Source organism: Saimiri boliviensis, chromosome 17 (assembly GCF_048565385.1).
Source record: "Saimiri boliviensis isolate mSaiBol1 chromosome 17, mSaiBol1.pri, whole genome shotgun sequence".
Lineage (NCBI taxonomy): Eukaryota > Metazoa > Chordata > Mammalia > Primates > Cebidae > Saimiri > Saimiri boliviensis.
In genome coordinates this window covers 30,462,672-30,490,239 of record NC_133465.1, presented here as the reverse complement: position 1 = coordinate 30,490,239, position 27,568 = coordinate 30,462,672, and the positions used below count along the sequence as shown (strand labels likewise).

General features: G+C 46.7%; 1 protein-coding gene across 3 annotated transcripts in view; it reads left to right on the top strand.

The window, feature by feature from the left end:
* Positions 1 to 27,568, top strand: part of SUPT6H (SPT6 homolog, histone chaperone and transcription elongation factor) — a 44,636-nt gene that overhangs the window by 4,981 nt on the left and 12,087 nt on the right. Inside the window, exons 2-28 of one of the 3 annotated variants that reach the window (XM_074388465.1) lie at positions 1,114 to 1,243; positions 5,366 to 5,505; positions 6,288 to 6,446; positions 6,540 to 6,616; positions 6,976 to 7,168; positions 7,407 to 7,491; positions 8,166 to 8,439; positions 9,118 to 9,219; positions 9,566 to 9,682; positions 10,032 to 10,121; positions 10,299 to 10,441; positions 13,806 to 13,954; positions 14,408 to 14,506; positions 15,470 to 15,599; positions 15,685 to 15,835; positions 16,008 to 16,162; positions 16,364 to 16,559; positions 16,991 to 17,130; positions 17,253 to 17,370; positions 21,053 to 21,129; positions 21,539 to 21,674; positions 22,284 to 22,421; positions 22,500 to 22,667; positions 23,996 to 24,123; positions 25,259 to 25,466; positions 25,982 to 26,129; positions 27,163 to 27,305. In XM_074388465.1, coding sequence (XP_074244566.1) covers positions 5,397 to 5,505; positions 6,288 to 6,446; positions 6,540 to 6,616; positions 6,976 to 7,168; positions 7,407 to 7,491; positions 8,166 to 8,439; positions 9,118 to 9,219; positions 9,566 to 9,682; positions 10,032 to 10,121; positions 10,299 to 10,441; positions 13,806 to 13,954; positions 14,408 to 14,506; positions 15,470 to 15,599; positions 15,685 to 15,835; positions 16,008 to 16,162; positions 16,364 to 16,559; positions 16,991 to 17,130; positions 17,253 to 17,370; positions 21,053 to 21,129; positions 21,539 to 21,674; positions 22,284 to 22,421; positions 22,500 to 22,667; positions 23,996 to 24,123; positions 25,259 to 25,466; positions 25,982 to 26,129; positions 27,163 to 27,305 — 3,633 coding nt within the window. In that variant the 5' untranslated portion in view covers positions 1,114 to 1,243; positions 5,366 to 5,396. The remainder of the gene's footprint in view (positions 1 to 1,113; positions 1,244 to 5,365; positions 5,506 to 6,287; positions 6,447 to 6,539; positions 6,617 to 6,975; positions 7,169 to 7,406; positions 7,492 to 8,165; positions 8,440 to 9,117; positions 9,220 to 9,565; positions 9,683 to 10,031; positions 10,122 to 10,298; positions 10,442 to 13,805; positions 13,955 to 14,407; positions 14,507 to 15,469; positions 15,600 to 15,684; positions 15,836 to 16,007; positions 16,163 to 16,363; positions 16,560 to 16,990; positions 17,131 to 17,252; positions 17,371 to 21,052; positions 21,130 to 21,538; positions 21,675 to 22,283; positions 22,422 to 22,499; positions 22,668 to 23,995; positions 24,124 to 25,258; positions 25,467 to 25,981; positions 26,130 to 27,162; positions 27,306 to 27,568) is intronic. The other 2 variants (XM_039476287.2, XM_039476289.2) reach the window with 2 other exon arrangements.

The window sequence follows — 27,568 nt, the reverse complement described above, 5'->3', positions numbered from 1 at the left end:
GCCTCTGTGCTACAATGGCAGATCTGTCCCTATAGAGAAAAGGAAGATTGCCAACCCCTGTGCTTAGAGCAGGAACTATGTATTCCCCAATGTGTGTACCATGAAGTTCGGTAACTGTTCATCTCTCTCTGTGTTGCAGGGGTTCTGAATCTGCTTACATATTTAAGTTGTGCTCTTTTGCCCTTACCCTGTTTCTCCAAAGAAATGTGGAAAGAAAAGGAATTTGTAAAAAAAAAAAAAATTTTTTTTTTTGAAATGGAGTCTTGTGTCCCCCAGGCTGGAGTGCAGTGGTACAATCTCGGTTCACTGCAACCTCCGCCTCCTGGGTTCAAGAGATTCTTCTGCCTCAGCCTTCTGAGTAGCTGGGACCACAGGCACTCGCCACCATACCCAGATAATTTTTGTATTTTTAGTAGAGACAGGTTTCACCATGTTGGCCAGAATGGTCTTGGTATCTTTACCTCGTGATCTGCCCACATCAGCCTCCCAAAATGCTGGGATTATAGGTGTGAGCCATTGTGCCTGCCTGAATAAATAATATATTTAAATGGACAGAATTAACTTTTTCTGTATTAAACTTTTAGGTTTTGTAATTCCAAATTGGATATTCACTTATGGATACCTTTGGAATAGTACTAGGCCCTTGCTCGTAAAATATAGGATACATGACAATATGGAATGTCTTGTAGCTTAAACTCCACCCTAGATTTCTGGGGCTGTTCTCCAGAGCACCACGCCTAAGTGTTTGCTCATGTTGCCTTTTTCCAGACTGTATCCTTAAATCCTCTTTTATTCAGGCATCACCTTTTCTGAGGTGTTCCCCAACCTTCCTATTACTCTTATAGTTCAGGTATGTAACTTAACATAATCCTAATTGTGCTTTGTTGTAACTTCATTAACAAGTTTTTTGAGACAAATTGTGAACTCCATGAGGTTAGAACGTATTTTACTCATTTTTATATACCCAAGTCCCAGCACAAGCTTGACTCTTTAAAAAAAAAAAAAAAAACCAGCAAATGTTAATTGAAGCTGCAAAGTGAAAGGAATTAAAAGACTAGATCTCTTCTCGCTCTGGTCTCCTCTTAATTGCCTCCTACAACTTCTTTTTCAAAGGGAGGGACTGCAGAGGGCCTCCCCCGTGGCAATCTGATTGCAGTTCCATTCCTCTTCCAGAGAATGTCATGGTAACCACCAGCTTCTCCCTTTGAGCCACATCTTGTTCTGCAGCTGTGCTTAAGACAGTGTGAGTATGGGGAAAATTTTAAGAGCATAAGTGCTAAATACATCCAAACTACATCAGGCCTATCATAGATATCATATACTAATAATAATCATATACAAATACATACATTAGTATCTTTATTCTAGAGTAGTTCCTGCTTGTCAGTCTCAGACCACAGTGCTACTGCAGTCTACACATCTAGCTCCTGCAAGTTGCAGCAAGTCGGAATTGCTTCTGGCACACCTCTTGCAAGTGGAAGTCTTGGTATTGAGCTAGACTGAAGGCATTCCCCAGCTATAGCATAGCGTGTGCTTTATTGCTAACCTAGGTGATGGGAAGAAAGAGAACACAGCTATCTTCCCAAGCTGTGTGCAGCATGGAGCACCAGCTGCCCCTGAGACAGAAGAAAGCTGTTGTTTTCATCAGGTAGGCTGTCTGTTTCTCTGTTAAGTAGGCTGAGAGGCATCTGGTCCGCAGGAGCTGGCATTTAATTTGAAGATGTTGAAGCCTTAAAAGATTGAACTTATGGGTCTGCTAGCCTAATTCAAACAAGCTATGTATGGGGGCTGCCATACTCAAATCTATTTTTAATGGCTCAGTTCAGGGCTGTGCGGGGGGTGGGGGGGGCAATGTCAGAATTAAAATTAGAGCTTTAGATTTAATTGTCAGTTTAAGACTTTCACTTTTGGCAGTACTCAAGCGCTGAATGACCTTAAGGATACAGCTCTTTGGGGCATAAGGGGCATCAACCTAACCCCTAGGCTTCCTGTCTCACAGCACTTTAGGGTCTTTATAGGCATTCCTAAACTTTTTGGTCTCAGGACTCCTTTATACTTTGTTTTTTTGTTTGTTTGTTTTTTGTTTTGTTTTGTTTTTTTTGAGACAGTCTTGCTCTGTCGCCCAGGCTGGAGTGCAGTGGTGTGATCTCGGCCCACTGCAACCTCTACTTCCCAGGTTCAAGCGATTCTCCTGCCTCAACCTCCCGAGTAGCTGGAACTACAGGCATGTGCCACCCAGCTAATTTTTTACTTTTAATAGAGACAGGGTTTTACCATGTTGGCCAAGCTGGTCTCAAACTCCTGACCTCAGGTGATCTGCCCCCCTCAGCCTCCCAAAATGCTGGGATTACAGGCATCAGCAACTGCGCCCAAAGATTAGTAGTTTTTTTGTTTGTTTTTTGTTTTTGTTTTTGAGACAAGAGTCTCGCTTTATCATCCTGGCTGGAGTGCAGTGGCACAGTCTTGGCTCACTGCAACCCCTGCCCCCCAGGTTCAAGCAGATCTCCTGCCTCAGCCTCCCAAGTGGCTGGGACTACAGGCGCACACTACCACGCCCAGCTAATTTTTGGAGTTTTCACCGTGTTAGCCAGGATGGTTTCAATCTCCTGATCTCATGATCCTCCCGCCTCAGCCTCCGAGAATACTGGGATTACAGGCTTGAGCAACCAAGCCCCGCCGATAGTATTTTTTAAAACAAGCCATTTTAGTAAGAATGGGCTGGGTGTGGTGGCTTACTCCTCTAATCCCTGCATTTTGGGAGGTTGAGGCAGGTGGGTCACTTGAGCTCGGGAGTTCAAAACCAGCCTGGCTAATGTGGTGAAACCTTGACTTTAAACATAAGGCTGGGTGTGGTAGCTCATGCTTGTAATTCCAGCACTTTGGGAGGCCGAGGCAGGTGGATCACGAGGTCAGGAGATCAAGACCATCCTGGCCAACATGGTGAAACCTCATCTCTACTAAAAATATAAAAATTAGCTGGGCATGGTGGCATGTGCCTGTAATCCCAGCTACTTGGGAGGCTGAGGCCAGAGAACTGCTTGAACTAGGAAGTCAAAAACATAAATGGCAATACAAGAGGCATTATAAGGCACTCTGTGATTCTGTACCAGAAAAGCTATATCCCTTCAGGTGTGCTACACAAATTCGGTCTTTTATTAGGCCCTCCACTGAATATGATCTTTATCTTCCAGAAGCTTGTAGTCTTAAGTAGGAGAAAGGGACATGGGATATATATAGCAGACCATTTTACTGGACAGCGTGGAGAATGATACTGGGTGTGTCAGCAGCCAGCTTGAGGGTTCCACAATGGAATTTTGATGTGATTTGTGCTGTTTTTTAAGTCCTGCTCAAGGCCCATCAAGCTCCATATTACCATTCCTAGAAGATCCCTACTGCATTTCCAGGCTTTGGAAGAGTCTGAAAGCAGGGATGTAGAAGATAAAGTTGGAGTTGGTTGATACAAAGTTACAGAATGCTAAGGACTATTAGGTCCAGGATTCAAATTCAAACTCATTTAACACACCTTGAGACAATAGGTTCTTTCCCCTAAGTCATGTAATATTGTGAACCATCCTGTGAGGTAGGTAGTGCTCTTACCATTTTCCAGATTAAGGAAGTGATATTCAGGCATGTCCAGTAATTTGCTTAAGCTTATGTTTAGCTAGTAGGATATGAGACCAGGAATTTATTTCTGCTATTAAGCCCAGCAGCCTTTCCATTTAAACATGTTGCCTTTGTTTTGTAGGACATGGAAGCCTGTCAAGATTTTTTGTTTGCAAGGGGAATAAATGATAAAAATAGGCCCTTTTTGGACCCAAATGCTCCCAGACAATACTCAAACAAGTCAGCTCAAGTTCATGAAGTATTTGTGTGTTTAATCTATTGAAAAGAGATAGGCCAGGCGCGGTGGCTCAAGCCTGTAATCCCAGCACTTCGGGAGGCCGAGGCCAGTGGATCATGAGGTCAAGAGATCGAGACCATCCTGGTCAACATGGTGAAACCCCATCTCTACTAAAAATACAAAAAATTAGCTGGGCATGGTGGCACGTGCCTGTAATCCCAGCTACTCAGGAGGCTGAGGCAGGAGAATTGCCTGAACTCAGGAGGCGGAGATTGTGGTGAGCCGAGATCGCGCCATTGCACTCCAGCCTGGGTAACAAAAGTGAAACTCCCTCTCAAGAAAAAGAAAAGAGATTTGGCCGGGTGTGGTGGCTCACGCCTGTAATCCTACCATTTTGGGAGGCCGAGGCAGGTGGATCACAATGTCAGGAGTTCTAGACCAGCCTGGCCAATATGGTGAAACCCTGTCTCTACTAAAAAAAAAAAAAAAGATTAGCCGAGTATGGTGGTATGCGCCTATAGTCGCAGTTACTCAGGAGGCTGAGATAGAAGAATCGATTGAACCCAGGAGGTGGAGATTGCAGTAAGCCAAGAGATCACACCACTGCACTCCATCCAGCCTGGGCAACAGAGCAAGACTCTGGCTCAAAAAAAAAAAAAAAAGATTTTGATTTTGACTCTGTTAATAACTAAGAATAGTATACGTAAATATACAAAAGCTCCTTTTATAAATTTGGCACTTACTGTTTCCTAACCCTCCTAGGAGCAGATTATATAATCTCACTCTACACTATATCCCTGCTTAATTATCCCTATATTAGTTTATTTCCTCATTTGCCCATTCCTGTCTTCAAATGGGATGGGAAGAAAGAGAACACAGCTATCTTCCCAAGCTGTGTGCAGCATGGAGCACCAGCCTCATTTGTACTTCTAAAAAGAAGGCAATTAGGTTGGGCGTGGTGGCTCATGCCTATAATCCCAGCACTTTGGGAGGTGAGGACAGGTGAGGTGGTTCATGCCTGTAATCCCAGCCCTTTGGGAGGCCAAATCAGGTGGGATCACCTGAGGTCAGGAGTTCGAGATCAGCCTGGCCAACATGGTGAAACTCCGTCTCTGCTAAAAATATAAAAATTAGCCAAGCATGGTTAATTTTTTTTTACAGGCCTTGCACTCCTGTAATCCCAGCTACTCGGGAGGCTGAGGCAGGAGAATTGCTTGAACCCGGGAGGCAGAGGTTGCAGTGAGTGGAGATCACACCACTGTACTCCAGCCTGGGCGAAAGACTGAGACTCAGTCTCAAAAAAAAAAAAAAAAAAAAAAGTACACACGAAAGAAGTAATGCTAGGAGGAATGGATCATGGAAGAGCTGGAACCATCTGCTTCTTCCTCTCTTTTCCCCAAGTGGGAATGTTGAGTGGGCAGAGCAGCGGCAGGTTGCTAAAAGGCTGTTTGTGGGAACATTTAGGAGCCCTCTGTACGATCATGCGTCCCGTTTTTTTCATTCTACCCTCTTTTCCTTCCCTAGTCGTCTTCAGTCTGAGTGAGAAACTGCAGCAATGTCTGATTTTGTGGAAAGCGAGGCTGAGGAGTCAGAGGAAGAATACAATGATGAAGGCGAGGTGGTACCCCGAGTCACCAAGAAGTTTGTGGAAGAGGAGGATGATGGTGAGGAGGCCCCAGCCTCAAGCTTCTCCCCACTATTGCTAAGCTTTGGATAGTTGGATTCTTGCTGATGAAAGGCTCAGGCTCAGCACAGAAGTTATCACACATGAGGTACCAGCTTGAGAACTTTCAGTCATTCTTCGCAGATAGTAACTGAGCATCTGTCTGTATGCCAGGCGCTAGGCCTAGACTAGAAATATAAAACAACAAAATCCAGCTATTGTAGAGTTTACATTAGTGAGTGGGTAGATAATAAACCAGTGATAAGTCCATATGTAATATTTTCTGCTTTTAGACCTAGCATTGTTGATATTTATTCACCTAGTTTCCTATTTCTCTGGCCAAGCCCAATCTTTAGACCTGTCAACAGAGTAGAACTACAGAATGACTTTAAAGGGGTAGAGAGACATGCAAGTTTTATCAAAGGAATTATGGCTGAAAGAAGGAATATAGCTGCTGAATTTACAAACTGACTAAAACAAAGTTATTGGTGGCTATAATGATGTAGTAACAATTTTGAGAAGCCAAAGACAGATGGTCAGTATAGGGGGAAAACCTGCATCCTGGCCAAAGACAGATGGTGAATGTAGGGGAAAAACTATTCTTTCCAGATGCTGCTACTATAAGTCACTGGCCATGTTTCGCATCTTTACATGAGGCAGAAGTTAACATGGCACCCAGGTCGTTAGGTGCAGAGCAAATGGATAATCACATTAATCAAGTGGCCCTGCACCTCTAGCCTATTGTTTTTCAGTCTCCATGCCTCAAACATGCATGTCTTCCAGATGAGGAAGAGGAGGAGGAGAACCTAGATGATCAAGATGAACAAGGTAACCTGAAAGGCTTTATCAATGACGATGATGATGAAGATGAAGGAGAGGAGGATGAGGGCAGTGACTCTGGCGATTCAGAAGATGATGTTGGCCACAAGAAGAGAAAACGCAGTGAGTAGTCTGTCACTGGCTCAGGTGAGGTTTGCCCTTCCCCTTAGCGGAAAAGGGCACCTTTTCACCATGGGCAACTCTTTGTTTCTTCAGCCTCTTTTGACGACCGCCTGGAGGATGATGATTTTGACCTCATTGAGGAGAATTTAGGTGTCAAAGTCAAAAGAGGAGTAAGTGTCATTCTTTGTCCTTGTCCCTGGAGGGTGAAATTTTTTCTTCAAATTTCAGTGTCTCTCTGGGTGAGGAGATACATGCAGGACAGCTTGGAGAACATTGAGAGGAGAATGTTGTTCACCATCATTGTGCTATGGAGCCTAGATCTGCATCCCAGATCTGGGTGCCTGTTAGAGAAAGTCTTGTCCAAGTTTCAAGGGTGGGTTTTGAGGCTACAAGAGCATCACTCAGTATGTTCTTTCCCATGTCCCTTGGTCAGAGTAATTGTGGTGGGAAGAAGGAAGTGAGACTGGAGATTTAGTATCAGTATGCCAGACTTTTCAGATCCTGATGAGGCAGGTTTTCCCACCCCTAGCAAAAGTACCGGCGTGTCAAAAAAATGTCAGATGACGAGGACGATGACGAGGAGGAATATGGCAAGGAGGAACATGAAAAAGAAGCTATTGCGGAGGAAATCTTCCAGGATGGGGAAGGGGAAGAAGGGCAGGAGGCCATGGAGGCCCCCATGGCTCCTCCAGAGGAGGAGGAAGAAGATGATGAGGAGTCAGGTATGTTGTATTGGGCAGGGAAGCCAGTGTTTGGATGGGTGTTGGGATTTCCTAGCCCGTGGGAATAGAATGGAAGCCATTCTTTAGCTACATCCCCCAGCATTTGACACAAAGAAGTTCCTTTTCAGGAGCCTCCCTACTCTGTTCCTCACTGGCCACTCAAATAGTAGGAACCAAAGTGATTTAGTCGTGGTTCAGCCCCTGACTCTGAGCCCCAACCCCTCCTTTTCCCACCCAGATATTGATGACTTCATTGTGGATGACGATGGACAGCCTCTGAAAAAACCTAAGTGGCGGAAGAAGCTTCCTGGATATACAGATGCGTGAGTGGGGTCTGGTACAATGTGGGGATAAAATAATTGAGTGGGCCCAGTCAGGAAGGAGGTGGTCAGAGGCCTTTGCCAAAAATGGGGCATTCCCAGCTTGCCACCATTTTATTTCCCTGCATCAAATACCCTCTACCAGGCAGTGATTTCAGACGGCTCCTGGAAGCACTGGGAGCTGTCTCTGCACTCTAGGGCCACTGTGGGATTGGAATAGAGTCCCACATGAGTAAGACTCCAGCTTTCCTCTTCCATCTAGAGCTCCATGTTTATTCATGTGCATATATATATATAGACCTTCTTAATAAAATTTTGTTGGAAGAAAAATGCCTGTATCACAATTTACAAGTTTGAAAGCTTTTGCTTTAAGAGAATACTGTAATGCCTTAGCAGAAGATGGATCCACTGAGCAAGATGTGGACCCATCTGCTGTGTTGCTATTTGATTACTGTCACTCAAAGGTGCCAAAGATGGGCTTTTTATTCTTCTGTATACAGCAGTTTGCCCAGAAATATCCCCCAATGAAGTCTTTTGTCCACGGTGAATATGGTTATTTTGTTTACCTTTCTCCTAACCCTCTTAGTTCTCTTGGGACAAGTAAAGAATTATGCAAGGACTACATTTCTTTCCCTTCACCTGAACCTCAGCCAACTGCCTCTTGCTGCCACCCACAGGGCCCTGCAGGAAGCCCAGGAAATCTTCGGTGTGGACTTTGACTATGATGAATTTGAGAAATACAATGAGTATGATGAAGAACTGGAGGAAGAGTATGAGTATGAGGATGATGAGGCTGAGGGTGAAATCCGAGTGCGCCCCAAGAAGACCACCAAGAAACGTGTGAGCCGAAGGAGCATCTTTGAAATGTATGAGCCCAGTGAGCTGGAAAGCAGCCACCTCACAGATCAGGACAATGAAATCAGAGCCACTGACCTGCCTGAGAGGTTCCAGGTAAGGAACCACCAGCCTCTGCTCTTTTATCAATCCATAATTACATTGTAGCCAGAAAATAATCCAGTAAAAGTCTAGCATTGAGTATCCAGCACAGGCTTTGAACCTCATCTCACCTGGGGCCCGGGAAATCCAGCTCTTAGAGAAGGGAAGATAGACTCTACCTGGCTTATGGTTCTTAAAATACTGTTTTCTTTAGAAATCTATGAAATGCAGGCTGGGTGCAGTGGCTCACACCTATAATCCCAGCACTTCAGGAGGACAAAGTGGGCAGATTGCTTGAGCCCAGGAGCTTGAGACCAGCCTGGGCAACACAGGGAGACCTCATCTCTACAAAAAATACAAAAAACTAACTGGGCATGGTGGTGCACACCTGTAGACCCAACTACTCAGGAGGCTGAGGTAGGAAGATTCCTTGAGCCTGGGAGGTCAAGGCTACAGTGAGCCATTATTGCACTACTGCACTCTAGCCTAGAAACAGAGTGAAACCCTGTCTCAAAAAAAAAAAAAATGAGAAAGCTATAAAATGCTTACTTCACGCCAGGAGAACACTGCTAGATACTGGAAATGTGCACCTGATGATCACACATTTCTGTCCAAAAAGGCATATGTGAGACACTTTTCTTAAGTGAGACACAAGATAAAGTCAATCTCACCCTGTTGTCTTATCCACTGCAGCTCCGCTCCATCCCAGTCAAGGGGGCTGAAGATGATGAACTAGAAGAAGAAGCTGACTGGATCTACAGGAATGCTTTTGCCACACCAACCATTTCTCTCCAGGTACCCAAAAAGGATCCTTATGTTTTGATATGAACCAAAAGATACTTCATCAAGATAGGGAGCTCTTCCTCCCCTATTCCATACATCTGTGTGCCTGGTACAGAAAACTGTGTACATAGTCCCAGCCACTTGGGAGGCTGAAGGCAGGAGGATCACTTGAGCCCAGAGTTCAAGTTCAACCTGGGCAACATAGTGAGACCCATCTCTAAAAAAATTTTAAGTGTGTGTAAATGAGAAAAAATTTATTGATTTCATCTAAAAGGCTATTTTTTATTGTTAAGTAGTTATGTATGGTAAAACAAAGCAAGTAACACTGTCTTGCTATTTCTGTATTTTCCTACTGTAGGAAAGCTGTGATTACCTAGACCGAGGGCAACCAGCCAGCAGCTTCAGTCGGAAAGGGCCCAGCACAATTCAGAAGATCAAAGAGGCCCTGGGCTTCATGCGAAATCAGCATTTTGAGGTAGCACCTCAAGCTCTGATAGCCCATTGGTGAGAAATTTAATTAGGGGATGAGGGAAAAGATAGTTCCCTAAATCAGGTGGGAGCCCCCTTCCCCTGTCCCCTATCCATGACTCAAGAAGTGTTAGGACCAGCAGAGAATGCAGTGATCATGAAAACAGTGCTACCCTGTCTGCATTATTTTCTCCTATTGAGGAAAGCACCAGGCCCTGGAAGGGCTGTGAGGGAGGCCAGACTTCCGAATGTTGAATTTCCTGGAGCTGTTTTTCCAGGAAGTTATTATCTACTGGCAGAGGAGATCTTAGCATATCTGTCTTCTCTGAGTGACTGCAGTCTCCTTGCCATCCTAGGTGCCTTTTATTGCCTTCTACCGAAAGGAGTATGTGGAGCCTGAGTTGCACATCAATGACTTGTGGAGAGTCTGGCAGTGGGATGAAAAGGTAATGTGGTCCATGGCCCCCAAGAGGTGTAGGCCAGGGTAGGCACCACTACTGTCAGGGTACCTACAAACCCAAACTTCCCAGGCTATCTAGTTCCCCCATCAGCCTGGTAAGGAACAGAGCCTTGGGTGTCCAGGGCTGAACACTAGCCCTCATTCCTGCTCTGCTTCACCCTAGTGGACCCAGCTGAGGATCCGTAAAGAGAACCTAACACGGCTGTTTGAGAAGATGCAGGCTTATCAGTATGAGCAGATCTCTGCTGACCCTGACAAACCTCTTGCCGATGGCATCCGGGCTCTGGATACCACTGACATGGAGAGGTAACACATGCAGGGTTTATTCCATTATGGGAAGCCCTCAGACCCAAGGCTGGCCCTGCAGGAGCACTGTTAAACCTTGCAGAATGTGCAGCACAGGGCCCATCCCTTAGAAATCCAACTTGTCGGCCGGGCGCGGTGGCTCAAGCCTGTAATCCCAGCACTTTGGGAGGCCGAGGTGGGTGGATCACAAGGTCGAGAGATCGAGACCAACCTGGTCAACATGGTGAAACCCCGTCTCTACTAAAAATACAAAAAATTAGCTGGGCATGGTGGCGTGTGCCTATAATCCCAGCTACTCAGGAGGCTGAGGCAGGAGAATTGCCTGAACCCAGGAGGCGGAGGTTGCGGTGAGCCGAGATCGCGCCATTGCACTCCAGCCTGGGTAACAAGAGCGAAACTCCATCTAAAAAAAAAAAAAAGAAAAAAAGAAATCCAACTTGTCAGCTGGGTGCAATGACTCACACCTGTAATTCCAGCACTTTGGGAGGCCAAGGCAGGTGGACCACTTGTGGTCAGGAGTTCAAGACCAGACTAACCAGCGTGGTGAAACCCTGTCTCTACAAAATTAAAAAAAAAAAAAAAATTAGTCAGGGGAAGTGGCACATGCCAGTAATCTCAGCTACTCAGGAGGCTGAGCCAGGAGAATTGCCTGAACCCAGGAGGCGGAGGTTGCAGTGAACCGAGATCGCGCCATTGCACTCCAGCCTGGGCAACAGAGTGAAACTTCATCTCAAAAAAAAAAAAAAAAGAGCCGGGCGCGGTGGCTCACGCCTGTAATCCCAGCACTTTGGGAGGCCGAGGCGGGTGGATCACGACGTCAAGAGATCGAGACCATCCTGGTCAACACGGTGAAACCCCGTCTCTACTAAAAATACAAAAAATTAGCTGGGCATGGTGGCGCGTGCCTGTAATCCCAGCTACTCAGGAGGCTGAGGCAGGAGAATTGCCTGAACCCAGGAGGCGGAGGTTGCGGTGAGCCGAGATCGCGCCATTGCACTCCAGCCTGGGTAACAAGAGCGAAACTCCGTCTCAAAAAAAAAAAACAAAAAAAAAAAAAGAAAAGGGCCGGGCGCGGTGGCTCAAGCCTGTAATCCCAGCACTTTGGGAGGCCGAGGCGGGTGGATCACGAGGTCAAGAGATCGAAACCAACCTGGTCAACATGGTGAAACCCCGTCTCTACTAAAAATACAAAAATTACCTGGGCATGGTGGCACATGCCTGTAATTCCAGCTACTCAGGAGGCTGAGGCAGGAGAATTGCCTGAACCCAGGAGGCGGAGGTTGCGGTGAGCCAAGATCGCGCCATTGCACTCCAGCCTGGGTAACGAGAGCGAAACTCCGTCTCAAAAAAAAAAAAAGAAAAGAAAAGAAAATCAAGCTTGTCAGAGCCAGCCACAGTGGCTTGTGCCTATAGTCCAGTTACTTGGGAGGCTGAGGCAAGATCACCAGCCCAGGAATTCAGGGCTGCAATGAGCTATGATTATGATACTGCACACCACACTGGGTGAAAGAACAAGATTCTGTCTCTTAGGAAAAGGGGCCGAGCGTGGTGACTCAAGCCTGTAATCCCAGCACTTTGGGAAGCCGAGGCGGGTGGCTCACAAGGTCAAGAGATCAAGACCATCCTGGCCAACATGGTGAAACCCTGTCTCTACTTCAAATACAAAAATTAGCCAGGTATGGTGGTGTGTACCTGTGATCCGAGCTACTCGGGAGGCTGAGGTTGGAGAATCTCTTGAACCCAGGAGGCAGAGGTTGCAGTGAGCTGAGATTGCACCATTACACTCCAGCCTGGGCAACAAGAGCAAAACTCCATCTCAAGAAAAAGGAATCTGACTTGTCAACACATCAAAATTAATCTGAGAGGCCGGGCGCGGTGGCTCATGCCAGTAATCCCAGCACTTTGGGAGGCCGAGGCGGGTGGATCACGAGGTCGAGAGATCGAGACCATCCTGGTCAACAAGGTGAAACCCCGTCTCTACTAAAAATACAAAAATTAGCTGGGCATGGTGGCGCGTGCCTGTAATCCCAGCTACTCGGGAAGCTGAGGCAGGAGAATTGCCTGAACCCAGGAGGCAGAGGTTGCGGTGAGCCGAGATCGCGCCATTGCACTCCAGCCTGGGTAACAAGAGTGAAACTCCGTCTCAAAAAAAAAAAAAAACAAAATTAATCTGAGAGACAAATTCATCTTAGTTTTCCATATCAACATATAGAAAACATTGTTTATTTACCAAAAGATTCACTGTCAGAATAATTGGATATTTATGTTTGCTAGTCTGTACCATTATTCAATGTAAAGAAAATAGGGTGTGGGAGGGGAATAGATGGTTGTTTGTTTTTGGGTTTTTTTTTTTTTTTTTTTTTTTTTTTTTTTTTTGAGACGGAGTTTCGCTCTTGTTACCCAGGCTGGAGTGCAATGGCGCGATCTCGGCTCACTGCAACCTCCGCCTCCTGGGCTCAGGCAATTCTCCTGCCTCAGCCTCCTAAATAGCTGGGATTACAGGCACGCACCACCACGCCCAGCTAGTTTTTTGTATTTTTAGTAGAGACGGGGTTTCACTATGTTGACCAGGATGGTCTCGATCTCTCGACCTCGTGATCCACCCGCCTCGGCCTCCCAAAGTGCTGGGATTACAGGCTTGAGCCACCGCGCCTGGCTTGTTTTTGTTTTTTGTTTTTTGTTTTGAGACCGAATCTTGCTCTGTGGCCCGGGCTGAAGTACAGTGGCGTGATCTCGGCTTACCACAACCTCCCCCTTTTGGGTTCAAGTGATTCTCCTGCCTCAGCCTCCTGAGTAGCTAGAATTACAGGCATGTGCCACCACGCCTCGCAAATTTTTTAAGTTTTGTTTTAAGACAGGTCTTGATACAATGCCCAGGCTAATCTCTAACTCCTAGTGTCAATCGATCCTCCAACTTTGGTCTCTCAAATCACTGGGATTACAGGCATGAGCAGCATGCCCTGTCTGTCTCTCTCTTTTTGCTTCCATTTCTAACCGCAGCCAGCCACCGTTTCTGTTTGACATAAATGCCTTCTTTCAGATGACTTGTTTCCAATTAAGATATGGTCTTGGTGGGAGGCTGAGGCAGAACTGCTTGAACCCGGGAGGCAAATGTTGGAATGGGCCGAGATCATGCCACCGTGCTCCAGCCTGGGCGACAGAGCGAGACTCAATCTCACCAAAAAAAAAAAAGTTATGGTCTAGGGCTCAAAAAAAGTAATAGCTATAGTAATAATTGGAAAAGACTGGTTGGGATCCCATTCTAGTTGGGATATTGCCTTTTGGGAGTTGGACCTTTTGTACCCAAATTGGGGTATACCCCTTCTGCAGTGATGACTGAAACCTTACGTCTCATCCTCTTCAGACTCAAGGATGTCCAGTCAATGGATGAGCTGAAAGATGTCTACAATCATTTTCTTCTTTATTATGGTCGAGACATCCCCAAGATGCAGAATGCTGCCAAGGCTAGCCGCAAGAAGCTGAAGCGTGTAAGGGAAGAGGGAGATGAAGAAGGTTAGTGAGGGGGAAAAAAATCCAGGAGACTCGATGGCTGTGCATTATGGCTCACACATGTAATCCCAGCACTTTGAGAGGCCAGGACAGATGGATCACCTGAGGTGAGGAGTTTGAGATCAGCCTGGCCAACATGGTGAAACACTGTCTCCACTAAAAATGCAAGCTAGGTGGCACACGCCTATAATTTTAGCTGTTTAGGAGGCTGAGGCATGCCCGAACCTGGAGGCAGAGGTTGCAGTGAGCTGAGATCATGCTACTGCACACCAGCCTGGGCAACAAATCAAGACTCTGCCTCAAAAAATAATAAAGAGAACTCTAGAGACTTGGCAGCCATGGCATCTTGAAGGAGGCCCTTGGCTGGGTGCCCTTTGGGGCTTCTCCCCCAACATGTCAGATCCTTGGGAGTGATGGCAAACTAGAACCCTAAATATTTCCATGTTTTCTTCCCAGGCGAAGGTGAGGAGGCAGAAGATGAGGAGCAGAGGGGCCCCGAGCTCAAGCAAGCCTCTCGCCGAGACATGTACACCATCTGCCAGAGTGCTGGGCTAGGTAAAAGCTAGCTGCTTCAGGATTTAGGCATTCTAGCCTGAGCAAGAAGAGTTACCCAGAAAAAAAAAGACTGGTGGATAGGACAAAGAAAGCCTATCTGGGTCAATCACCAATCCAGTCCTGAACCAGCCTATTACCTGGTCCTCAAAAACACTTCCCCTCCACACCCATTCCCGCCCCACAGTGATGATTCAGCCTCTCCCTAATTTCCTGAGGTAATGGGAAACTCATGGTTGAAGGGAGAGAGTCCATGCTCTCTGTTTCTTCTGCTTTATAATAGCCTGTCAAGTGTTTAAAATCAGTTTTTTTATTGTTCTTTGACCACTTGTTCCTGCTCATTCGTGGCTTCTTTAAAGTCCAGTGCCCTAGCCAGGCACAGTGGCTCACACATGTAATCCCAGCACTTTGGGAGGTCAAGGTGGGAGGATTGCTTGAGCCCAGGAGTTGGAGGCCAGCCTGGGCAACATAGCAACTTTACAAAAAAATACAGAAAAAAATTAGCCAGGAGGGGTGACACATGGCTGTAGTCCCAGCTACTTGGGAAAGCTGAAATGGGAGGATCACCTGGGCCCAGGAGGTCGAGGCTGCAATGAGCCATGATCACACCACTGCACTTTAGCCTGGGTGACAGAGCGCCCAGGAATTCAGGAAAACAAGAGGTAGACCTAGCAAGAGCTTTCTCATTTTTTTTTGAGACAGTGTTTCACTCTGTTTCTAGGCTGGAGTGCAGTAGTGCAGTAATGGCTCACTGTAGCCTTGACCTCCCAGGCTCAAGCAATCTTCCCACCTCAGCCTCCTGAGTAGTTGGGTCTATAGTTGTGTACCACCATGCTCAAAAGGTGTTGTTTCCTGTCTCAAGAAAATTAAAAAGGCTAGTTCCCAAAATTGCTACTCCAGATTCTGAAAGCCAAGAGGTTTATAGGCCCTCTGCTGTCTTACACTTCACTCTTCTATTTGCTTTAGATGGCCTGGCCAAAAAGTTTGGGCTTACTCCTGAGCAGTTTGGGGAGAACCTCCGGGACAGCTACCAGCGGCACGAGACAGAGCAGTTTCCCGCAGAGCCCTTGGAGCTGGCCAAGGATTATGTCTGCAGGTAGGCATGCAGCAGGTGGCTGACAGGAGGAGGGGCCTGAGGGCCACAACGCCCTGGTTCTGTAGCTGCACCATTTTTCCCACAGCCAGTTTCCTACTCCAGAGGCTGTGCTAGAAGGCGCTCGCTACATGGTAGCCCTGCAGATTGCCCGTGAGCCCCTTGTCCGGCAGGTGCTGAGGCAAACCTTCCAAGAGAGAGCCAAGCTAAATATAACCCCCACCAAGAAAGGTAGAAAGGTGAGCTGGGTGAAGGGCTTTGATCCAGGGTGTGCCTCAGCTCTTTCTGTGGTCTGAGTTTCTTGCCTTCCACTTCACTGAGCTGTCTGCCTAAAAGCAAAAAGGCAGTCTTTCCTCCAGGGGCCTGGCCCAGCCCATCCACAGGCTCATGATTCTCTCTTCATGTGTGCAGGATGTAGATGAGGCCCACTATGCCTATTCCTTCAAGTACTTAAAGAACAAGCCGGTAAAGGAACTGAGAGATGACCAGTTCCTCAAGATATGCCTGGCTGAAGACGAAGGGCTGCTCACCATTGACATCAGCATAGATATGAAGGGAGTGGAAGGGTAAGCAGAGCCCTGGGCTGGGGGCTCTCTGGGAAAGCCTGGTGAGGAGTCTGGTGGACGAAAGGGCCCCTCAGGAGTGGGGAACCACAATTTCCAAGTTGAGCAAGCTGTTGTCTCTGGCTTGCTTCGAACATTTGTGGACATTCATTTGGTGTCACCTTTTCTCCATTCCTGACACCATAGTTTTGTGTCTTTCCTCAGCTATGGCAATGACCAGACATATTTTGAAGAGATAAAACAGTTTTACTACCGAGATGAGTTCAGCCACCAGGTGCAGGAGTGGAACCGGCAACGCACCATGGCCATCGAACGGGCTTTACAGCAGTTCCTCTATGTGCAGATGGCCAAGGAACTCAAGAACAAGCTGCTGGCTGAAGCCAAGGAATATGTTATAAAGGTGAGGACAGAGCCTCATGATTTTTCGTCATATGATTTCCCCAAACTAGAGCTGGACATGAAGGAACCCTTTAGTAATCGTCCCATAGCTAATGGAGAAACACTGGGGGCAAGTGAAGCATAATCTGAGAGGGAATGCTAACAAGGCCACATGGGCCACCTCTAAGACATCTCTGCTCTAGGAGCTTCTTTCCTCCCCCACCGCCACTCACCCAAACATTCTTTGTTTATTTCACTGTTCTCTATACTCTCCTGTTTCCACAAGCAAGATATGCCTTCAGGTGGTAAGCCTGCCAATGGCTAGGAACATGGGTACATAAAAGTACACACCCTCGCCCATGTGTGCATGTGTGTTTTCCCTTAGCACACTTGGTGAGCCTGATGACCGTAATGTCATCGTGTATGTAATATCTATTGTGTCTCTTCCCACAGGCCTGTAGTCGAAAGCTCTACAACTGGTTGAGAGTGGCGCCCTACCGACCAGATCAGCAGGTGGAGGAAGACGACGACTTTATGGACGAGAACCAAGGGAAGGGTATTCGAGTCCTTGGCATTGCTTTCTCCTCTGCCAGGTAACAACCTGTTTCTGCCTGCCCAGCACCATCTCTTACCTGTCTTCCTAATTTCATTTTTCTCTCATTCATAACTTCATATTGCTGATTGTTGCACTCTTGTTTTTCTGTCTGGCTGGCAGAGATCACCCTGTATTCTGTGCCCTAGTCAATGGTGAAGGAGAAGTGACAGACTTCCTTCGACTGCCCCATTTTACCAAACGAAGAACTGCGTGGAGAGAGGAAGAGCGAGAAAAGAAGGCAAGTGGCTAGGACAAGGTTACTAAAATATATCTGGAGAATGTCTTATGATTCAGTGGAGATAACTGTTTATGGTCTAAGCAACATCCTATGCAAGACTGGTTGTCTCTGATCTGGTCACTGACTTGTCCCCTGGGATGCCTCAATTTCATGAGCAGTAGATGGCACTCAAGTTATTTGGTACAGAATTTGCTTCTGGCTTCAGGCCAGTTCCTAGGCCTTGTGTGCTTCTGGAGTTGCCTTAACTGCCTCTGTTCTTACCAGCATCTGGGTCAGGCTGTTCCAGCAACTGAAAGCCACTGAGGCATGAAGCCAGCCTTTTCCCTTCTTTAGTCTTTCAGGGTCTTTTCTTCCAAGGAAAGAAGATTTGCAATTCATTTGGTTGGTATATTTCTGAATTTTTTTTATCCTAATGGTCTCTATGGTATCTTTCAGTGTTGTTGATAGAGCTGCATTCTTGAAAGAGAAATTTCTTAACACTTTTTTTTTTATTTAATCTTTTTGTTTGTTTGTTTTTGTTTTTGTTTTTGTTTTTGTTTTTTTTGAGACGGAGTTTTCGCTCTTGTTACCCAGGCTGGAGTGCAATGGCGCGATCTCGGCTCACCGCAATCTCCGTCTCCTGGGTTCAGGCAATTCTCCTGCCTCAGCCTCCTGAGTAGCTGGGATTACAGGCACGCGCTACCATGCCCAGCTAATTTTTTGCACTTTTAGTAGAGACGGGGTTTCACCATGTTGACCAGGATGGTCTCGATCCCTTGACCTTGTGATCCACCCGCCTCGGCCTCCCAAAGTGCTGGGATTACAGGCTTGAGCCACCGCGCCCGGCCTTAATCTTTTTTTTTTTTAGAGACAGAGTCTCATTCTGGCACCCAGGCTGGAGTGCAGTGGCACAATCCAAGCTCACTGTAATCTTTGCCTCCCAGGTTCAAGTGATTCTCCTGCCTTAAGCTCCCAAGTAGCTGGGATTACAGGCATGTGCCACCATGCCCAGCTAATTTTTGTATTTTTAGTAGAGGCAGGGTTTGGCCATGTTGAGCAGGCTGGTTCAAACTCCTGACCTCAAGTGATCCGCCTGCCTCGGCCTCCCACAGTGCTGGGATTACAGGCATGAGCCACCATGCTCTGCCTATTATTATTATTTTTTGAAAGAGTCTGGCTCTGTTGCCAGACTGGAGTGCAGTGGCAAGAACTCAGCTCACTGCAACCTCTGTCTCCCAGCTTCAAGTCATCCTCCTGCCTCAGCCTCCCAAGTAGCTGGGACAGAGGTGCTCACCACTATGCCTGGCTAATTTTTTTTTCTTTTTTTTTTTCAAGTTTTTTTTTTTTTTTTTTTTTTTTTTTTTTTTTTTTTTTAATAAGTTGGGGTTTCACCATGATGGCCAGGCTGGTCTTGAACAACTGACCTCAGGTGATCCAGCCACCTCGGCCTCCCAAAGTGCTAGGATTATAGGCGTGAGCCACGCGCCTGGCCACCTGGCTGATTTTTGTATTTTTTGTAGAGACAAGATTTCACCATGTGCCCATATCAAATTCCTAGACTCAAGCGATCCATCTGCCTCAGTCTCCCAAAGTGCTGGGATTACAGGTGTGAGCCACTGCACTCAGCCATTAAAATCTTGAAATGGGGGCCGGGCGCAGTGGCTCACGCCTGTAATCCCAGCACTTTGGGAGGCCGAGGCGGGTTGATCACGAGGTCAAGAGATCGAGACCATCCTGGTGAACATGGTGAAACCCCGTCTCTGCTAAAAATACAGAAAAAGTTAGCTGGGCATGGTGGCACGTGCCTGTAATGCCAGCTACTCAGGAGGCTGAGGCAGGAGAATTGCCTGAACCCAGGAGGCGGAGATTGCGGTGAGCCGAGATCGCGCCATTGCACTCCAGCCTGGGTAACAAAATCGAAACTCCGTCTCAAAAAAAAAAAAAAAATATCTTGAAATGGGCCAGGAGCGGTGGCTCACACCTGTAATCCTAGCACTTTGGAAGGCCAAGGTGGGTGGATCACCTGAGGTCAGGAGTTCAAGACCAGCCTGGCCATCATGGTGAAACCCCATCTTTAAAAAAAAAAAAAAGAAAGAAATGGAGATCAGAATTTCAAATAGTCCTAGCTAACAATCCTAAGTACTCACTTTTTTTTTTTGTTTTGAGACAGAATCTCGCACGGTCACCCAGGCTATAGTGCGGTGGTACAATCTTGGCTCACTGCAATCTCCACCTCCTGGGTTCTGGCAATTCTTCTGCCTCAGCCTCCTAAGTAGCTGGGACTTCACCACCACACCCAGCTAATTGTTTTGTATTTTTAGTAGGACGGGTTTTCACCATGTTGGCCAGGATTGTCTCCATCTCCTACCTCGTGATCTGCCCACCTTGGCCTCCCAAAGTGCTGGGATTACAGGCTTGAGCCACCACACATGGCCACTACTCACATTTTTAGCGAAAGTCACACTACAAATGAAATAGCTACAAAAACTATAGGAGGACATGCAGGAGTATGAGGTACCAGGAATTAAATAAAAAGGAACCGGACATCTTTAGCTGAAGAAAATTATACTTAATCATGTTGCCCTTTATTTTTTATTTTTATTTTTTTGCTTTCCTGAGACAGAGTCTTGCTCTGGAAGGCTGGAGTGCAGTGGCGAGATCTTGACTCACTGCAACCTCTGCCTCCCAGGTTCAAGTGATTCCCCTGCCTCAGCATCCTGAGTAGCTGGGACTACAGATGTGTGCCACCTCACTCGGCTAGTTTTTTGTATTTTAGTAGAGACGGGTTTCACCACGTTGGCCAGGGTGGTCTCGATCTCCTGACCTTGTGATCCACCCACTTCGGCCTCCCAAAGTGCTGGGATTATAGGTGTGAGGCACTGCCATGTTGACCTTGTCAGTGGGCCCCCACCCAAAAGATGGCAGCTACTAGTTCTTCATTTTGCTTCATCAGAAATAGAACCAGCGGCTGAATATTAGATTTTGGTTCATAATATAAAAGAACGGTTTCCTAACTTCATTCTTGAGACCTGGCCAGTGGCAGCTAGTATCACTGGAGTATAGTTGTAGTCAGTGGAATTACTAAGCAGAGGCAGCGTGGCTAACTTTCAGGAGAAGGTGGGAATGGATCCATGGTACTAACTTGGACCAGATATTTTCCATATGAAGATTCTTCCAGTTCTTAAAAGATCTCTGCGAGTGGTGGCTCATGCCTATAAGCCCAGCACTTTGGGTTCTTTGGTAGCAACTTGAACCAGATATCTTCCATATCTGGTTTCTTATCTGGTTTCATATCTTCCACATCTGGTCCATATCAGTTTCCTTATAAGATCTCCACTGGGTGCAGTGGCTCACACCTGTAATCCCAGCACACTGGGAGGCTGAGATGGGGTGGATCACCAGAGGTCAGGAGTTCAAGACTAGCCTGATCAACATGGTGAAACCGCATCTCTACTAAAAATACAAAATTAGCTAGGCGTAGTGGCACATGCCTGTAATCTCAGCTACTTGGGAGGCTGAGGAAGGAGAATTGCTTGAACCCGGGAGGCAGAGGTTGCAGTGAGCTGAGATGGCACCATTGCACTCCAGTCTGGGCAACAAGAGTGAAACTCCATCCCCCAAAAAAAAAAAAATTCTCCAACATAGAGAGACACAAATCTCCATATTTTCAGAGCCATTCAGCTTCAATTTTCTTTCAATCCAGGCTCAAGACATTGAAACGCTAAAGAAATTTCTCCTGAATAAGAAGCCTCATGTAGTGACAGTTGCAGGAGAGAACAGGTAGGTGGGGATTAGACCATGCCTGGTTTAAGGCTGTGACCCAATTCATGTCTGGCATATGCCAGATGGGGCTTGTGCCTGTGTAGGGCAGGCGTACCCAAACTACGGCCCGCGAGCCGCATGCGGCCCCCCGAGGCCATTTATCTGGCCCCCCGCCGCACTTCAGGAAGGGACACCTCTTTCATTGGTGGTCAGTGAGAGGAGCACAATATGTGGCGGCCCTCCAACGGTCTGAGGGACAGTGAACTGGCCCCCTGTGTAAAAAGTTTGGGGACGCCTGGTGTAGGGTATTGATGTTTTATCTCTGTCTTAAAAGTCCTTTCGTCCCCCACCTCCTCACCCCCAAGGCAGTCATGAGACTGTCAATCCCTAAGAACATGTATTCATTGACCAACACTCATACCACCAGGGACGCCCAAATGTTGATTGAAGATGTGAAGCGCATTGTACATGAGCTGGACCAGGGTCAGCAGCTGTCATCTATTGGGGTAGAACTGGTTGACAACGAGTTGGCCATTCTCTATATGAACAGCAAGAAGTCAGAGGTAATGCTGAAGCCCCATCCTTAGGGCCTACCCAGGCAAGTGCTTTTTTTTTTTTTTTTTTTTTTTTTTGAGACGGAGTTTCGCCCTTGTTACCCAGGCTGGAGTACAATGGCGCGATCTGGGCTCACCGCAACCTCCGCCTCCTGGGTTCAAGCGATTCTCCTGCCTCAGCCTCCCGAGTAGCTGGGACTACAGGTGCACGCCACCATGACCAGCTAATTTTTGTATTTTTAGTAGAGACGGGGTTTCACCATGTTGACCAGGATGGTCTCGATCTCTTGACCTCATGATCCACCCACCTTGGCCTCCCAAAGTGCTGGGATTATAGGTGTGAGCCACCGCGCCCATCCACAAGTGCTATTAAGCCCAGAGATGAAATAGGGAAACAAATCAGCAGGGGCACCGGACTGTACCTGTGTCCTGATCCATGCGGAAGTTCTCCATTTTGCAGTTATGGTTCAGATTGGGAGTCCCAGAGATTAAATTGTTCCCAGGAAAAAGATCCTAGAGAAGCAGAGAAAATAATTTTAAACCAGAATGGTTTGGATTTTCTCTTGATGTTGAAGCTGAGGGGATTTTAAGGCCCTGCTGACCCTTGTTTGACTCTAGGCAGAGTTCCGGGATTACCCTCCAGTGCTGAGACAGGCCGTCTCCCTGGCCCGGCGCATCCAGGACCCTCTGATTGAATTTGCCCAGGTGTGCAGCTCCGATGAAGACATCCTGTGTCTCAAGTTTCACCCCTTGCAGGTGAGTAGGATTTGACAGGCAGGCTCGGGTGGAGGGAAAGGCAGAGTAACCTTACTCCTATCTGCTGAATGTCAACAGGAGCATGTGGTGAAAGAGGAGCTGCTCAACGCCTTATACTGTGAATTTATCAACCGAGTCAATGAGGTCGGGGTCGATGTCAACCGTGCCATTGCTCACCCTTACAGCCAGGCCTTGATCCAGTATGTTTGTGGCCTGGGACCTCGGAAAGGGACCCACCTCCTGAAGGTAGGATTGGAGTGATCAGAAATTTGAAAACTTGCCATTTCATTGAATATGAATATATATTTTTTCATTAATTTGACACATCAGGAAGACCAAGGTCAGAGAGGTAAAGTGACTTGTGGAAAAAAACTCAGCTAGTGAGAGTCAATCTAACTTCAGACCCAGGTGGCCAAAGCTGTGCCCTTCACTGCTTTATTCTTTTTTTTTTTTAAGACGAAATCTTGCTCTGTCACCCAGCCTGGAGTGCAGAGGCATGATCTCAGTTCACTGCAACCTCTGCCTCCCAGGTTCAAGTGATTCTCTACTTCAGCCTCCCAAGTAGCTGGAATTACAGGCACCCGCCACCAAGCCTGGCTAACTTTTGTATTTTTAGTAGAGATGGGATTTCACTATATTGGCCAGGCTGGTCTCAAACTCCTGACCTTGTGATCTGCCCACCTCAGCTTCCCAAAGTGCTGGAATTACAGGTATGAGCCACCGTACCCAGCCTTTACTGCTGTATTCTAGTGGCTCATGGAAAAAGTAGCCATAAGCCATGATCTGAAATGGATAGAGAAAACAGGAGACTGCTAGACACAAGCCTCAGGATAGTGGGGTTTTTCCAGTGGAAAGTAAAAGGATTTCAATCGGATAGGGGAGCATGTAGGAATCTTCAGAATTATTAGTAATATTCTTTTTCTTATGATAGGTGATGGGGACTTGGTTGTATATTTTATCGTTAACTAATTTAGTTAAGCCATGCAACTAATAACTTCTTTGAGACTGAGGTTTGCTCTGTGTCACCCAGGCTGGAATGTAGTGGCACAATCTTGGCTCACTGCAGTCTCCACCTTCCGGGTTCAAGTGATTCTCCTGCCTCAGCCTCCCAAGTAGCTGAGATTACAGGCGTGCACTATCATGCCCGGCTGTTTTTTGTATTTTTAGTGGAGATGGGGTTTCGCCATGTTGACAAGGCTGGTCACGAACACCTGACCTCAAGTGATCCGCTTGCCTCGGCCTCCCAAAGTGTTGGGATTACAGGCATGAGCTGAGCCACCCAACCTAGCCTACTAGTGTTAACTTCTAACTTATGAGCCATACATTAGTTGTATGTGGTCTTTGATATAGGTATAACATCATTTATTTATTATTTTCCCATTTAAAGCAAAATATTGGGGTTTGTTGTTGTTGTTGTTGTTTCTTAATTTTGAGTGGCCGGTAATATGCCGCAGTGCTCAACTAGATACTAGGTAGAGACAGAGTTTTTGTTATGAGAGATTAATAGAAACCAGAACAGTCTGGGGAGGTGGGGCATGCTTACTGCCCTGGCTGAGTCCAGCTCTTTCCCCTAGATCCTGAAACAGAACAACACCCGGCTCGAGAGCCGGACCCAGCTGGTTACCATGTGCCACATGGGTCCCAAAGTCTTCATGAATTGTGCCGGCTTCCTCAAGATCGACACGGCCTCCCTGGGGGACAGGTGATGCCCTCTGCCTGGATGGGGCAGGAGGAATTCCTAGTGGGCTTTGTTTTTGGGTTTCGGGGGATTAGGGCTATCAACGGGCCACAAGCCATTTAACTTAGGAAATGTTTTAAAGAAAAGGTAAGGAACTTTATTCAGTCAAGAGCCCCTGACCTATGGAAAAGATCGGTTCAATTATGTAAAACATTTTTTGTGTGAGAGAAACATAAAAGGAACCAGCTTAGCTTATACATTAAGGACAGAAAACACAAGATTTTCTTCAGTGAAAACAAACTTGCTTTTTTTTTAAATTATGGTTTGTTGTGGCCAGATAAGGGTGGGAACAGCAGGGGCAATGAAAAAGGAGTTTGGGGGTATGAAGAGATAAGGAAGGGGGAGAGAGATTTGGTATGTTTTGAGATGATGTTATTAAGAGAAAGTTCTATTCACTTGGACTTTGGACTTCACTATTGACCTCTTCCTCTCCAGAAGTTATCAACTCAGTCTTTGGAGGATCTTTTCCACGGGCACATAGCTCCTCATTCAGTAATGGAAATCAGTGGGGAAATAGGCTTCAAGTTCTAAAACTTCATTTTCCACTCAGCTTTGCTGTAACACTCCACGAATAACATAGGTCCATGTGAGTGCACGGGCAAGACCAGCCTGGGAAGGCTTTATGGGGGAAAATAGCTGTCAGCAAATTTTCAAAGGTTTTTTCCCCTTTCTTGATTTATCCTGTTATGAGACTCATATAAGTTCATCATGTAAAATTCAACATATAGAAATATTATGCAGAAAGTGGAAGTCCCCCATAATCCCACCCCCCAGAGATAACTACCATAACAATTTTATGTATACTACAGTTTTTCTAAATTTTATTTTTGCTATGCATTTACTAACTACCCATTTACTACAAAAATGGGATCATATGGTTCATAGTGTTTTTGCAGTGCATTTTTCACGTATCAATATATCGTGGCCATCTTTCCATGTCAGCACACATAGATCTACCTCATTCTTGTTAATGGCTGTATAGTATTTCATTGTATGGAGGTGCCCTAATTTATTTAACCAGTTCCCCATTGGTGGACATTTGGGTTGCTACTAAAAGCTTCTCGTTCTATATCCTATTCCTTTTCTGCCTTTCCTCCAGCACCGACTCATATATTGAAGTTCTTGACGGTTCCCGTGTCCACCCTGAGACCTATGAGTGGGCTAGGAAGATGGCAGTGGATGCCCTGGAATACGATGAATCAGCCGAGGATGCCAATCCTGCGGGAGCCCTTGAAGAAATCTTGGAAAACCCAGAGCGACTCAAAGACCTGGACCTTGATGCCTTTGCAGAAGAGCTGGAGAGGCAGGTAAGTAACAGCATGGAAGGCCCAGGAGGAAAACCCATCCCAAGGGACCAGGTTGGTAGGACAGTGAGTGTCCAGAGAAAGCCTGATACTGTTGGTAAGGCAGACTTGATCCTTTCATCTCTCTGCCCTGCTCTACTGGGTTCCTCAAGGAAGTTTTCAGTCTGCTTATTAAGGAGCCAGGGAAGTCTCAGAGATTGCCACCATAATTACAAAGGGCAGGAGGAAGTTGGGAAGACGTCAATACTAGAGTTTCCATCTAGGCCCCCTTTCCTCGTTTCTAACAGCACAGCTTTGCATTTATCTGTTGACTCATTGGAGTTCCATGAAGCATTCTGATTACAGAACAGTGTTTCATGGCTAAGTTTGATTTAGCAAATGTTGAAGGGAAAGAAGAGAAGAGAAGCCCTGACAGAGACTTATTCCCATCTGGGGAGGCCTGCCCCTTCCATGGAAATCTCCTAAGGCTCAGGTTGGGGAGCAGCTGCAAGGCACTTCTTGATGGGCTTCTTCCCCAGGGCTATGGTGACAAACACATCACACTGTATGACATCCGGGCAGAGCTGAGCTGTCGGTATAAGGACCTCCGGACAGCCTACCGCTCTCCCAACACAGAAGAGATCTTCAACATGTTAACCAAAGAAACGCCAGAGACCTTCTACATTGGTAAATTCTGGGGCCATTTTTTTTTTATTGGGGTTGGGGGTGTGTTTACTGTGTACATTCAAACCAAGCAGCAGTCCCAACAGGTTTGTATTGTATGTGGGGAAGACCAGGAGAGCATTTTAAAAGACTGAAGAGTCTTGGACTAGAAGTCAAAACTGAATTTAAGGTCAAATATGCTTCCAGTGTGCTGTGGAATATTCTTCTATAGCACATTGTGCAATTAGTCTTCTAATAGGCTTCATTTCCCCCTGTCATCAAATCAGGGGAATGGCTAGACACAATGGCTCACGCCTGTAATCCCAGCACTTTGGGAAGCTGAGGCAGACGTATCCTCTGAGGTCAGGAGTTCAAGACCAGCCTGGGTAACATGGTGAAACCCCATCTCTACTAAAAATACCAAAATTAGCTGAGTGTGGTAGCAGACACCTGTAATCCCAGCTACTCGGGAGGCTGAGGCAGGAGCATTGCGAGAACCTGAGAACCTGAAAGGCAGAAGTTATAGTGAGCCAGGATTGCACCACTGCCTTCCAGCCTGGGCAACAGAGTGAGACTCTGTCTCAAAAAATAAAAAAGAAAAGGCCGGGCGCGGTGGCTCAAGCCTGTAATCCCAGCACTTTGGGAGGCCGAGGCGGGTGGATCACAAGGTCAAGAGATCGAGACCATCTTGGTCAACATGGTGAAACCCCGTCTCTACTAAAAATACAAAAAAAATAGCTGGGCATGGTGGTGCGTGCCTGTAATCCCAGCTACTCAGGAGGCTGAGGCAGGAGAATTGCCTGAACCCAGGAGGCGGAGGTTGCGGTGAGCCGAGATCGCGCCATTGCACTCCAGCCTGGGTAACAAGAGCGAAACTCCGTCTCAAAATAAATAAATAAATAAATAAATAAAAAATAAAAATAAAAAAGAAAAATCAGGGGAAGAGCTCCCTCTTCAAGGATGGGAAGGAAGTCAGATAATTCTGTCACTGAAAGGCTGGTGGACAGTCCTCTCCACATTTTCTGAGCCTGTTCCCCATCCTCTTTCCTTCCTGCAGGAAAGCTCATCATCTGCAATGTCACTGGCATCGCCCACAGGCGTCCCCAGGGTGAGAGCTATGACCAGGCGATCCGAAATGATGAAACAGGGCTGTGGCAGTGCCCTTTCTGTCAGCAGGACAATTTCCCTGAATTAAGTGAGGTGTGTGTTGCAGCATTGTCTTGCTCAGTGAATTTCCTTGGTTGAATAATCTTGGTGCCTAGAAGGGAATCAGAAGTGAGGGTGTTCTAGATCATCCTTTTATCAAGCAAGCACACAAGGAAGGGTGATAGGAAAGAAACATACAGGTTTGGCCTGAAGCGCCTTCTGAGAAAGCTCATATACCTGGGTATGGTGGCTCACTTCTGTAATCCTAGCACTTTGAGGGGGCCAAGGCAGGCGGATCACCTGAGGTCAGGGGTTCA